The sequence below is a fragment of the Apteryx rowi genome, unplaced genomic scaffold (genome assembly GCF_003343035.1).
Source record: "Apteryx rowi isolate R43461 unplaced genomic scaffold, aptRow1 scaffold_625, whole genome shotgun sequence".
In the NCBI taxonomy this organism is placed as follows: Eukaryota; Metazoa; Chordata; class Aves; order Apterygiformes; family Apterygidae; genus Apteryx; species Apteryx rowi.
In genome coordinates, this window is record NW_020450900.1 from 415,424 (window position 1) to 427,437 (window position 12,014).

Genomic DNA, 12,014 nt, shown 5'->3' on the forward strand with positions numbered 1-12,014 from the left:
TTGTTCTTTCTCCGTATTGATTTTTTTGAACTGTGGTCTTCTCCACAGTCACATGTGCACTGGTTGGAAGAATCACATCTTTCTACATCCGTAACTGTAAAACTCTCCTCATCTTGCATTTTGATCAGAATTAATCTCTGGGAAGTACTGAATCAAATTTAAGCTAAATTTTAGGTAGTGCTTTTTTTTTTTTTTAATGCAAAATCTGTATCTTAAACATTTTGAAGGACTACAAATACCTGAAAATTTGTTTATTGCATTTTAATTCTAGTAGAGCAGTTTTGTAAAAGGATGAATATGCAAATCAGGCATTGTAGCATGAGTGGGAAAGGATCTGAGTTTCTAGAAGCAAGGTGGATCTTAACTTTTCAAAAGAAAAGGCTTCAAAACCAGTAATGAAATAGCAACAAAACAAAAATAAATTGCTGTAATGTAAATAAGAAACTGCTCAAATATGCTAGTTCTGTTTTARTTATTTTAGTGGAAACATTTTCCTTTCTTCTCTTACTGGTATTATGTTACAGGATCCTACAGGAATTTTAGCAAGGATCCTTTTTTACAAAATGCTGTAAAACAAAAAAATCCCACGGAGGCATGTATCTTGCCTTAGAGTAAAACCAAGCAAATTGCTCCCCACCGTGATGCTGTAGAAGGACTTGTATGATTTACCTTCTAATTTTGTGTGCCCTCCACCTTCTACATGACTTCACAGCATGACCAGAAACATCCATCACAGGATGACGGGAGAGAAGTGCTTTCRGACCTGACACTGTAATTGACCACAGGGCAGCCCTGTTGAGAAAATTGCTCCTTTTCAAGCAGGGATTAAGACAGATTGAATAAGCAGCCATTTCTGTAAGAAGAAAATCTGCTGTGCTGAAGGAGAAGATTTCTCTTGCTGAGCATTCCCACTACGCATCTAGATACTTGTTTTTATAAGTGGAGCTGAAGACTGGTACAGAAACAGACCTGTCTGTGGGCAGGCTTTTTAGGTGCTGTGGTTCTGAAAGATGCTTATATTTTCAGCTACAAAAAGGGACTTTTATTTTAGAAACTCAGGCTCCAAGCTATCTTGGATGAGTGCATTTTTATGATGTGTGGGTTTTGTCAACATGATAATTTAGACTGAAGTAAAATGGATACTTTACATCTGATGTGCATTACACATGCCATCTAGTTTTAGTTTTGACAAAACTATAGTATGATTCCCCCTCCCCCATCCTCCAAACAGGGATAAATATGCATACACAGTTATTTTTTGTGTAGCTTATTGGCAGTGCTTAAAGAGCTACAGTCGTGTTTGCATGTCATGCTCAAGCGTGACATGTGGAGGTAATTCTGGTGAAGGAAGGTGAAGGTTATGGTGCCTCTGATCATTTGTTGTGTCCTGTGCTTTTTAAATCAGTTCATAGAGTAGGCTTTTCTTTCATCTCCTGAGATCCTTTGTGTGCACTGGTGCTGGTAATCCATCTTTTCCACAGTTTATTTGGAGATGCCCATTACTAAAGATGGAGGGAAGAGGCAATCAGGGACATGCCAGACAGAGGCTGTACCTGACAGATGTTCCTTTAGTGTATGGTACCAACTTGCTCCCATGCTTAAATCTACCCTTACTGCCACTTTGATTTTTGTTTTGCTCAGATGTGCAGCTGTGACTATAATATGGGAAGATGGGTTGCACTAGCTGGTCCTAATGGTCAGTGTCTAAATCCTTCTCAATTTCCCCTTACTTAAGTCCCTTCCCCCAGATTGGCTTCCTGAAGTGGTTGGGGTTTAGCACAGGTTTCAGTAGCTAACTTAGACTGTCTTTTATGCTCACTGACAGGTTAACTGTTGAAAGTCAAAATATTGTCATACCTGCGATAAAGGTGATGCACAGAAGAGAGTGGGACTGGAATTAGAGGTGATGCTTGATAACTCAAGTTGCTTTTTAGCTGAAGACGAACTCTTCTTTGGCTGCAGTTCTGCCCTTCTGTTGAGCTAATTAGACACACCTGTTTAACCCAAGTGATTTGACACATTTATTTGCATAACCTGTGAGCAGGGTTTGAATAGCTTGACAAGATGGATCTGATAGGAGAGCTCTGAATCCAGCTGCAGATACTTGTTGCACTTTTTTTCTTTCCCAAGGTGTCATGGAAAGTTAAAAACCAATGCAAGAGTTTAGAGCTCGAGGTGTTCAGGGTGTCACAGGGATCTGTGGTAGGTGGGCGCAGGGAGTAGAGTGATAAAGCTCCTATTAAAACTTCAAGCACTTATGTAAGTGCTTACCATTAGGTCCAGTTACCTAATAATTTCTTTCTGTTTTATGCTCAAGTAAATAAGACAGAACGGTTAATTTGCCAGATAGTGTACATTGTTGTTGTTATCTTTCTGAAAATTTCTCTAACTTTTGGTATTTGTTAACTCCCATGATAATGGCACTATCGCAGTATGAAACTAGCTTGTAAAAATGGGAAAAAAAATCTGCGTGTCGGACTTAAATTTCCCCTTCCACACTGTTATAAAGTGTTTTTAAAAACGTTTCGGGATCATTCCTGAGATCCTTGTCTTGAAATTGCTGTTAAATTGTGTAAATCCTACTGCAAGCATTTATAATAAAACTAAGAGGAGTGTGTAACTATTTTTTTTTAATACTCATTCTCTTATCTGACCACATTAGAACTGGTTTTACCTTTATTTTTACAGAGGGCAGTAGAACAATCCAGTTGTACCATTCTTTTTGATGTCTAGCTTACTTGCTCTTTCAGAATTGAGCAAATACTTTTCCAGGCCTATGCAAACTTTAAAAATGTGTAATTCAAAGTCTCTGAGAGTTCATAGAGATCTGTCATGATTGGTAAATAATATATGGAAGTCTGGGGTCACTGTTTATGTGATAAGGTTAACTAGGTTTTTGCTATTTAAATATTTCAGCATAGCATTAAGTAGGCACTGTATGTGCTTAACTCAGAAGCTCTTCTAAAAAGTCTTGCAAAAATAATGTTGTGCGTGTGCGCAACTCCTTCAGGGACTAGTCAGATATCTGAGTTAACATGTGTTGCCAGGTGACAGGTATTTATAGTTCTTGAAGAAGAAAACCAGCTCTGAGGAATCCTTTATCAGAAAATTTATGGTGGGTTCTGGGGTCTGCTCTTGGCCCAGTTCTGATCAAGGTAGTTATGAGTGATCCAGAAGAAAATATGGAAGCTTTGCCAGGAGTCATTTTGTATGTACAAAAGTGGATGGAGTGAAAAATAATTAGCTCAGTTTTGATTACTTGGTAATTTTGACCACCATTCATATTTTAATATTTTCCAGTGCAAGTTGAATTATAGAGGGAAGAAGAATGCAAGTCTCGCTTCTTACCCCTTCCGGGTCATATTTTGGAAAGCAGTTGCTGCAATCTTGGTGAAATAGTGAAAAATAAATTGAACCTGAGCTCCTGTTTGAAAATTGTAGGAAGGCTGGAGGGGAAGTAACTTCTCACATGATCCAAAAGCTGTGTCTAGGTCTGATATTTGCATATGCTGCAAAAGTGACTGAGAGACAGGAAAGGGCCATGGGTGTGATTGGAGATTTGGCTGGGTGGCTGGATCCATAAGCAGAGTTTGGATTTCTACTTTTGGTGCTAATTGTGTTTGGATGGGAAGGCTGCAGAGTGCCCTTTGGGTTTTGTTTTTTTTTTTTTAAGTCTCCCTCCATGGCAGTGCGTATGTTGGCACAGTTTCTCCTGATCAGGGGAATTACTTTGCATGAAGCTGAGGGCCTTCAGCTACTTTGGGGGATTGAGTCCCTGCTTAGGTGTTGCAGGAACAAGTGTATGCAACTCATATGGGGAAGGAGTGCCAAAGAAGTGGCTTTGTTTTTTGCTCTGCTGATGAGGTGTAAAACCCCCCACTGAAACAATTAAAGTTTTTAATCTAAAAGCTGTAATGTTTTCACCAGTGAAGTTGTCTTTATATCTTAAATTACCTCTCCAATAGGGGTCAACAGAAACAAAAAATAACAGAGCGATTCAGATTTGAAAACCTGAGAATTTTCAAAAATCTCAAAAGAACAACAGAAAGCCAATGCTGTTCCTGTCTTTCCCCAGTTTATATGGGTTATATGGGTTTATATGGGTTTCCTGTGGTTTCCTGTAGCTTGTGTTTCCTGCTGGAATATTGAAGAGTGAAACCGAGTTCAGTGTCCGTGTGCTTGCGCTCCCTCGCTCCCAGGGTGCAGGCAGCAGCCCCGCTTGCTGCAGGGGCGCTCTTCCCGGGCCTCCGGGCTTCTCGCGAGGTGGCGAGGTGATGCTGCCGGGCTTTTTGTGGCCACGAAAGCCCTGCTTGTCGATGGAAGGGGAGCAGGTTGGCAGTGTGATCTTCATCGCTGCCCCGAGCGTTTCCTACCTGGAGCGGCTTCTTACAGGAGCTGAGCGAGGCAAGTGCTTTTCGAAGGCTCTGTTAGGAGAGCGATTGCTCCGAGGAACCGTTAGCCTCTCCTGGAGGCCTGCCGCGACCACAGGGTGGAAAGTGTTCAGGTAAAACAGGTGTGCTGCCTTACTGAAACCCTCCAAGAAGTTGCTGTTCTTACTCAGAGCAGTATGTTTTGTTTTAAGGAGGCTGAACGCTCCTCACGTAGCTCTGGTCTGAGGCTTCAAATTGTGGGTTTCCAAGTGTGGGGGCTTGGGCAGCCCTGCGGAGCGATGGCCGTGGCTGCAGGGGAACAAGGAAGGGTGACCCGGAGCAGCCCTGCCGGCATGGAGCGTGCCGGAGCCGAACGGAGAGGGGAGGAGGCTTTGCGCAAGGCGGTTTTGTGGCAGGTTGGCGCTTGTCCCTGGGCATGACTTTTGAGCCCAAAGTATTTAAACTACTGAGAAAACAGAAATTTTAGAAATTATCTTACAGTCAAGTGCAGGAGGGAAAATGAGGGGTTTTAATCTTCCACTTTAAGCTCCTGTCCACATATTTGTGTTAATTGTAAATGTTTTAAATAGAGAGCAGGGAGAGCTTTTTTTCCTGCCTTTTGTTCTCCTTTCCTTTGCTCTCACTAATGCTGATACGTCTAGTCAGGGAACTGAAACACTAAATTAAGTGCTCTCTTGACTTCCCTGTGGACATAACATGCCAGGGAAACAGATGGCGCTTTTTTTTTCCTTTTTAATAGGAAGCTCATTTTATCTTTTGCTAGAGTGAGTATCATCTCTGTAGTTCACTGCTTCTGTAGCACCTCAGATGCAAATGATACCTCTCCAGTAAAACACAGACAGTCCTCGAATCAGGAAGCTTCCATACTAATGTACATAAATGCATACAGCAAATAAAGGGAGATTAGAAATACGGGAAAAGATAATTGGGAAGATATCTGTGCTCATATTACATGTAGAAATTCAGGGAGCTCCAGGTACTCATGGTACATGGAGCTCCCTGAATTTCCTTGTGTAATGTGAGCATAGGTATCATCCCAATATTTTTTTCAGTAAATAAGCAACAAAACTTCAGGTCATATGTAATTTTCTGAAAATGGAACATTATTTTCATCTGTCTCATTTACTAGCACCTGATATTTCAAAAACATGGCAGAATAAATTTCTGTCACTCATCCTTGAGCAATATGTTAATCCTGAGCTGAACACAAGCCAGGTATTTTGCTAGAGAGCTCCAACTGTAGCTTGCAAAAGCAGAAATATTTTCACTGAACAAGAGGGTAACAAAACCATTATATTAATGTGAATTGGTTGCATCCTGCAGGTATAACACAGCAAAGATTTCAACACAGGAGGGTTTTTAAATCTGTTTTATCTGCTTTTTTTGTTTGTTTAGGCTCTGTTAAGTAGCTGAAGAAGCTGGAATGTGGAATATATGAACATTATGCCTTTTCTTTTATTACCAAGTCTCATTCTGCTGAGTGTCTTCCTCATGTTACATCACTGTTTAATGCTGTTGTGCAGCCTTGATGCAGCGTTCTGAGACTTCTCATCGTCATCTCAACATTTTGATGGGGCTTCAGTCAATGTTGTTGTTTTTGTGGAGATAACTATATGTTACGCTGTTCGCAGCACACTAAAGAAATTTGGATTTGCAAATGAAGACCATGGGAATATGGATAACTTGACTGGAGGGGACTGAGTCCAGTCCCTTATGATTCTAGGCAGTAAATGTTGTGTTGATCCTTAGACTGTCAGTTCCACGTGTTACCGTGCACCATGGCTGCAGTTAACTTCCTAAGGCCATCTAGCAAATGTACATCCTGTAGTAAAAGTCTTGGTACCATGTCTTGTAATAAGCCATGGGAAGAGAGGTGGAGGGACCAGAATTCACTGGATATTTGAATATGATTTTTTTTCTGTTTATATAAATACTTGAGATATTATTGGAGAATATTTCAGAATTTATCACTTTATTTCAAACACAAACTTCCAAGTACCTGTACTCAAGTACATGTTGAGTCTTGAATGGCAAATGCTTCAGGTATTGGTGAGATGATATTTTTCTGTTGTACAAGACCATTTCTGATTGCTTTATTCTTAGATTCAAAAGGAAAAGAAACTGCTGCAATGAAAGCTGACCTACTGAGGGCTCGCAATGTGAAGAGGTATATTAACCAGCTGACAGTGGCAAAGAAGCAATGTGAGAAGAGAATAAGGCTCCTGGGAGGACCTGCTTATGATCAGCAGGAAGATGGCACTTCTGATGAAGGTGATGGCCCCCAAAGTCAGAAGGTATGAACTGAATAGCACATGCATTGCTTGAAGGCCATTCTAAATGTGTTAGTACTGGGTCACATTAACCTCACTTTCATTAATCCCTCACTTCCCCCAAGAATCAAGTATAAACTAATAGTTGCATGGTCTATTTGTCTTAATATTGGGGAAGTAATTACTGTAGCACCCAGAAAAACATACCAGTCATTCAAACTGGAATTTTACTCAAATGCTATGTATGGAACTTCATAAAGAGTTGGGTGTCTCACTGTGTGAGATACTCGGACATACTGAATGGAGGGAATTAATAAGGACATGGTCCGTTATGAAGGAGCAACTTTCTTTCAGAAAAGATTACAAATGTATATACAATGTTTCTTTGGCCCGTATTATATTTACTGTAGGAAATACCTGCAAGTTTTGCAAATACTGAGTTATTTAAAAGCAAACACTTACTTGTGGAAGGCAATTGGCAAATTTTTAAGGGCAGTCATTGCAGAGGAACTCTAGTAAAGCTGTTAACTGAATGCCGATTTTCAACCTCACTGTACTCTGGGATTGAAAAAAAGTACTGTTTCACTAGCCAGCAGCTACAGAAATAAAAATCATGGCTAGTTATCTTTGGTAAACTTTAGTAAGTTTAATAACTTGTGTAGTCTACTCTCTGTCCCCTTTGAGTAAAGCACACTAATTGATGTCTTCCAATTTGATATTGTCTTTTTCATGTAGGTAGAAGAAAAAGAAATTATCCCTTCATGCAGGGATCTTTAAGTTTCATTAAGTCATTATAATAATTATAACTTGGTGGCACATAAAAAGTTCATGACAGAGAAATAGTTCTTACTAATTGTTTTGTTTCTCTAAGTATGCAAGAGAGTAATGCCCCATCCCCCCCTTGTCCTTAAAGCATGATTTCAGAAAGTGGTACGTCACAGATTGCACTGAGGCATTCCTGATCTGTTTCCAGAGGTCGAGTGTAGCAACCGGTACCGAGGTGAAAAGGACTGGAAAGGACAAAGAGAAGCATGTGGCAGAACCGCATGGGCCTCTGATGCCACTGAGTAGCCACCTTTCGGTTCCTACTGAGACATTATGTGCTTCCCAGGATAGATACAGGGTGACATAAGATTGTTCAGGAACAGGGTCAGGTAGTGAAGTTGCACCCGTTAGGAGCAGGGAAATGGGATTGGTAAGAAATTTAGTACAATTGTACATAAACCCAAAGAAATTCCTGTTGTTAATGTAACATGTTTTATGGCCCTCCAGATTGCTGATGGGAGCTTCTGACTTTGGATTATATCCTGCAAATATACCCTTGAGCAGCTCCATACTAAATTAATGGGACTGTTAATTGGGATAAAGACACCTCCTTGCACAGGCATTTGCAGTATTGGTGGTGAAAGCAGTGGGATCCAGAGCAGCCCTGCTTCTAAGCTTTTGAAGCATTGCCTTGAAGAAACCCTAGAATTCCCCCCCTTGCCCACGTTGGAGTAGAAAATAGGGAAATCGCTTCTCCGTTCTGTTGTTCCCAGCTCTCTGTGACCAAGAAAAAGGCTCAGAGAGGCTAGACTCGAGACAGAGGCCAAGCTGTTCTTTTCTGAGCACAAAAAAATGCCCAGAGCTTAGCTGTGGAAGGGAGACTTCCTGACTGTCGTTTCTTCTCATCCACCTCCTGTATTGTGGTCATTACAATCTCAGACCTTTTTTAAAGGTAGTCAGTACTACTTTGGGTGGGACCCTTCCTACATGGGCAGTATTGATTGAATACTTAGGCTTTTCAAAGCAAAAGGGAAATGTTTCTTTGGAGTTTAGTAGATAAACTAATGTTGGTATGTCACTTCTGGTGACCCATAACTTTTTTTTTTCTTTTGATTGTGCCAGCTTTTCCATTAAGCTAGCACTTACCTGCAGAATAACTAGCTTGTATATAAGAAACTGGAAGTTTAATTTCACTAAAATGCGCAAAATAGATCAGGAACAGGCATTTACTGATGGTGTTTTGAATGACTATTTTATTTAAGTGTAGTACACAGCCTTAAATACATTGACTTGGGGAATCTTTTTGTACTAATCGAACAGAGAATAAATCGACTAATGGCCTAAACTTGTGCTTTTGTTTCGTTTCTGCATCCTACAGAAAGCTTTCTCTTTCCTGCAGTTATGGGGGAATAACAGCATTGCCAGTAAATGTCCTTACTTTGCATGTTCTGATTATAGTTTAAATGTGGAAATTTATTATTTGGAGCTGTCCATGTTGTCCTATTACAGATTTAAGAAATTAAAAGGATCCTAATCAAAATCATTGTTATTTCTTTCACAGCAGAAGCTAATAATAAAACAGTGACAGTTTACTCTCTGCTCAATACATAAGTCACAGGATTTGTGTAGGTTTTGCACGTTTCATTTACTTCACTATCCTGAATCTGATTGCTCCAGGGAAATCCTGAATTTAAGACGTGTGAATTATAATCCAGTGTCTAAAAACAGACAGAAAAAAACTAGCAACTCTCTGAAACTGAATTTTGTCATTAGCTCTGATACTGATTGATACTCTACTCTGCATGTTAGATTTGCTTCCAGAGAAAATGCAGTTTGAATTAGTGTAATATATAAAGCATATCTTCTAATCTATTTATGGTCAATGCATTTTTAATCCTTTTTCCTAGAAATTGTACTTGCACAGTACTGCAGTAACTTCATTGAGTTCTCATTGTCTGTGTTTGTCAAGAAAATCATTTGTTTGATCTGTTGTGCTCTGCACAACAGCCACGTCACCGCATCTGTGAGATTCAATGTGTAGTGTCACAGCATCTCTGTAGTGGAGATGTTCAATGAATAGCTGGTGTTAAAGGGAGCTCTGGGGATCCAATCCCTGACTAGCTGTAAAATAGCAAGGAAATTTCCACCCAGAAACCATCTCAATTTGTTTTGAGGCACAGACAGTCTGTGTTCATGATCCTACTGACGAGGATCAAGTTGAAACTGCTGCAGAAGAACTTGCTTCCATCACAGTCCTCAGATGCTGATTTAACTGTTGACTGATTAGATTTTCAATCTGATTTTTGAGCTTCAGGTTGTCATGTCAGATTATATCAGGATATCTCATGATATAGAATTTGGGGGTATAAAGAAAGAGAACTTAAATCCATGCTCCCTTGTTGCCTGAAGATGGGGCATCTTATGACAGAAGTATATTCATGAGCAAGTGAGTGCGAAAGCAGGAATTTTCCCATTACTGAGGTGGAGAAAATAGCCAAGTGCTTCACATAAATACTTAGTATTTCTTGATAGTTAAAGAATCGTTGCATTTTGTTCAACTGATGCTGTATATGACAAAGGTACCCTTCTGATGACTTGCTTCTTTTATTTTTTTTAATAATACCTTACACTTTAATTTTAATGAGCATACAGGCAGAAAGTCTTCATTAGTGTTTTTTAACATGCAGCTCGGAAAGAGAAACATTTTTCTAGTATTATCTTCCACTTATTCCAGACCCTGGGCCATCTTCCCAGCAGAAAACTTCCATTACTGACCCAAATTCCATTCACCCTGCCCATGATCTGCAGTGCAGTTATCAGCTCTATTTTGGTTATTCTTTATAGGCCAAATGTAGTTGTAAGAAATGGGTCCGTTGCAAAGGATGATAGTACACTGCATCTGTGCCATATCCAGTGCCTGTATGAGCCCTTCCAAATTAAGTAGCTGTTTTGTTTGTCTCACTGACTGGACAGTCGCACTGAGAGGACTGGACAATCTTCAGAGAGGTGCCAACCCCAGGTATCTCTGCTTTGTGGGGCTAGGAGCAAAACTATGCCTTTTGCCTGGCTGCAGCACCCTGCTGAAAAAAAAATCAAATGCCTTCCTCGTATTTGGCAGAGCCTTTGGGTAACTATGGTATAATAGTTACTTTACTGTCGGACTAGGGGATGGATGTAGTAACAGTAGAGCTGCTGTTTTTTCCCAGCTCTGAAGCTGTTCTAGAGTTAAAAGGACTTGAAGGGTTGCTGTTGAGGCTGATAGCTCCAAGATTGTAATTGCTCGCTGGTTATTAGATTTGAGGATGTACGTGTGCCCTAATGCATGCATATGTGCCAGTGCAGCTTCAAGCTATGTGCTCTAATCAGTGATGATACTGAGTCATAAAAGAACCTTTCAGTGAGGATTACAGAGTGCTACGGATTCCTGTTCTGCACATCAGAGAAGGAAGGACCCTGTGCAGCCCGCTGCCTGGACTGCAGCCGTCTGGCCGTAACTGATCACCTCAGGCCTAAAGAACTCTTTTGCCCTTTACTGTTAACATGGAAGTATTGATAATATATATTCTCCCACCCCAAACTCTTTTCCAACTATTCCAACCATGAGGAATGTTTGCCCTTTTTCTTCTTAATTCTTTGGCTTTTTATAATGTAATGAGACCTTGTAAAAAGCAGTAACTGCAGAGCATTCTGTCTCTTTATCTTCTGTTTTATTCTTCATGACAGAGTATGCTTGTTTGCAGAGAGCCAGTTTCTTAAAATTTCAGATATTGTTGGCTGTATTTTTCCCTAATTTTTCATGACCATAGAAATTATTATGCCAGCAGTGGAACAGGATACAAGAGATAACACTGCCCAGTGGATAGGGCCTGCTCCTCTGCATTCTGATTTCAGGTGCTGCACTGACTACCTTCATGGCTTGAGACAAGTGCCATCAACATCTTTATCTCATGTCCCTAGCTGTTAAAAAAAAAAAAAAAAAACAAGTCAGTCTTGCACTCCTGTTTGTAATCTGTGGATAAGAAACTTTATGTTCTGATAAAGTTAACTGTTTAGAAATAAAAATAGTTACTAAATATCTGTAGAAAGCAGGGTAGAAAATTCCAGTAGAAAAAAACCTGAAGATTGCTTGATTCCTTTTTTGCATATTTCATCTACAAAACAGAATGAAAAACAGCTGAGAAATGCTAAATTGCTTCTACACAGAATACTGTAATACACTGTGGGGCTTCACTGGGTATGATGGACTTCCAGAACTTTTCTTAGACTTGTATTTGAGTTTTCATTAGTATGTGTCCTGCTACAGGCAATGAAATGTTACTTAAGTTCCTTTAAATGAAGATTTGTCACTACCCAAAATTGTCAGTAACAGAATGGATAGAATGAGGGTACTCTTGAGTCCTAGTCAGCATTTATTTTCCTCACTGACATTTTGAATGCAATACTAGTCATGAAATTTAGCAGCTGGCTGAAAGTAACAGACTGATTTGTCTTAGTATTAGCTGCTTTGTGATGATCATGTGTAAAATGCTGAACTTGTGTGCTCACATGTAAGATGTCTGAATGGTTTCCTGTGACATTTTATTATGCC

The 12,014-nt window shown here is 39.9% G+C and overlaps 1 protein-coding gene across 2 annotated transcripts in view; it reads left to right on the forward strand.

Moving 5' to 3' along the window:
- SNX25 (sorting nexin 25) overlaps positions 1 to 12,014 on the forward strand; it is an 80,247-nt gene that overhangs the window by 33,730 nt on the left and 34,503 nt on the right. For both annotated transcript variants that reach the window (XM_026084083.1, XM_026084084.1), the window contains exon 6: positions 6,495 to 6,685. In XM_026084083.1, the coding sequence (XP_025939868.1) occupies positions 6,495 to 6,685 (191 nt within the window). The remainder of the gene's footprint in view (positions 1 to 6,494; positions 6,686 to 12,014) is intronic.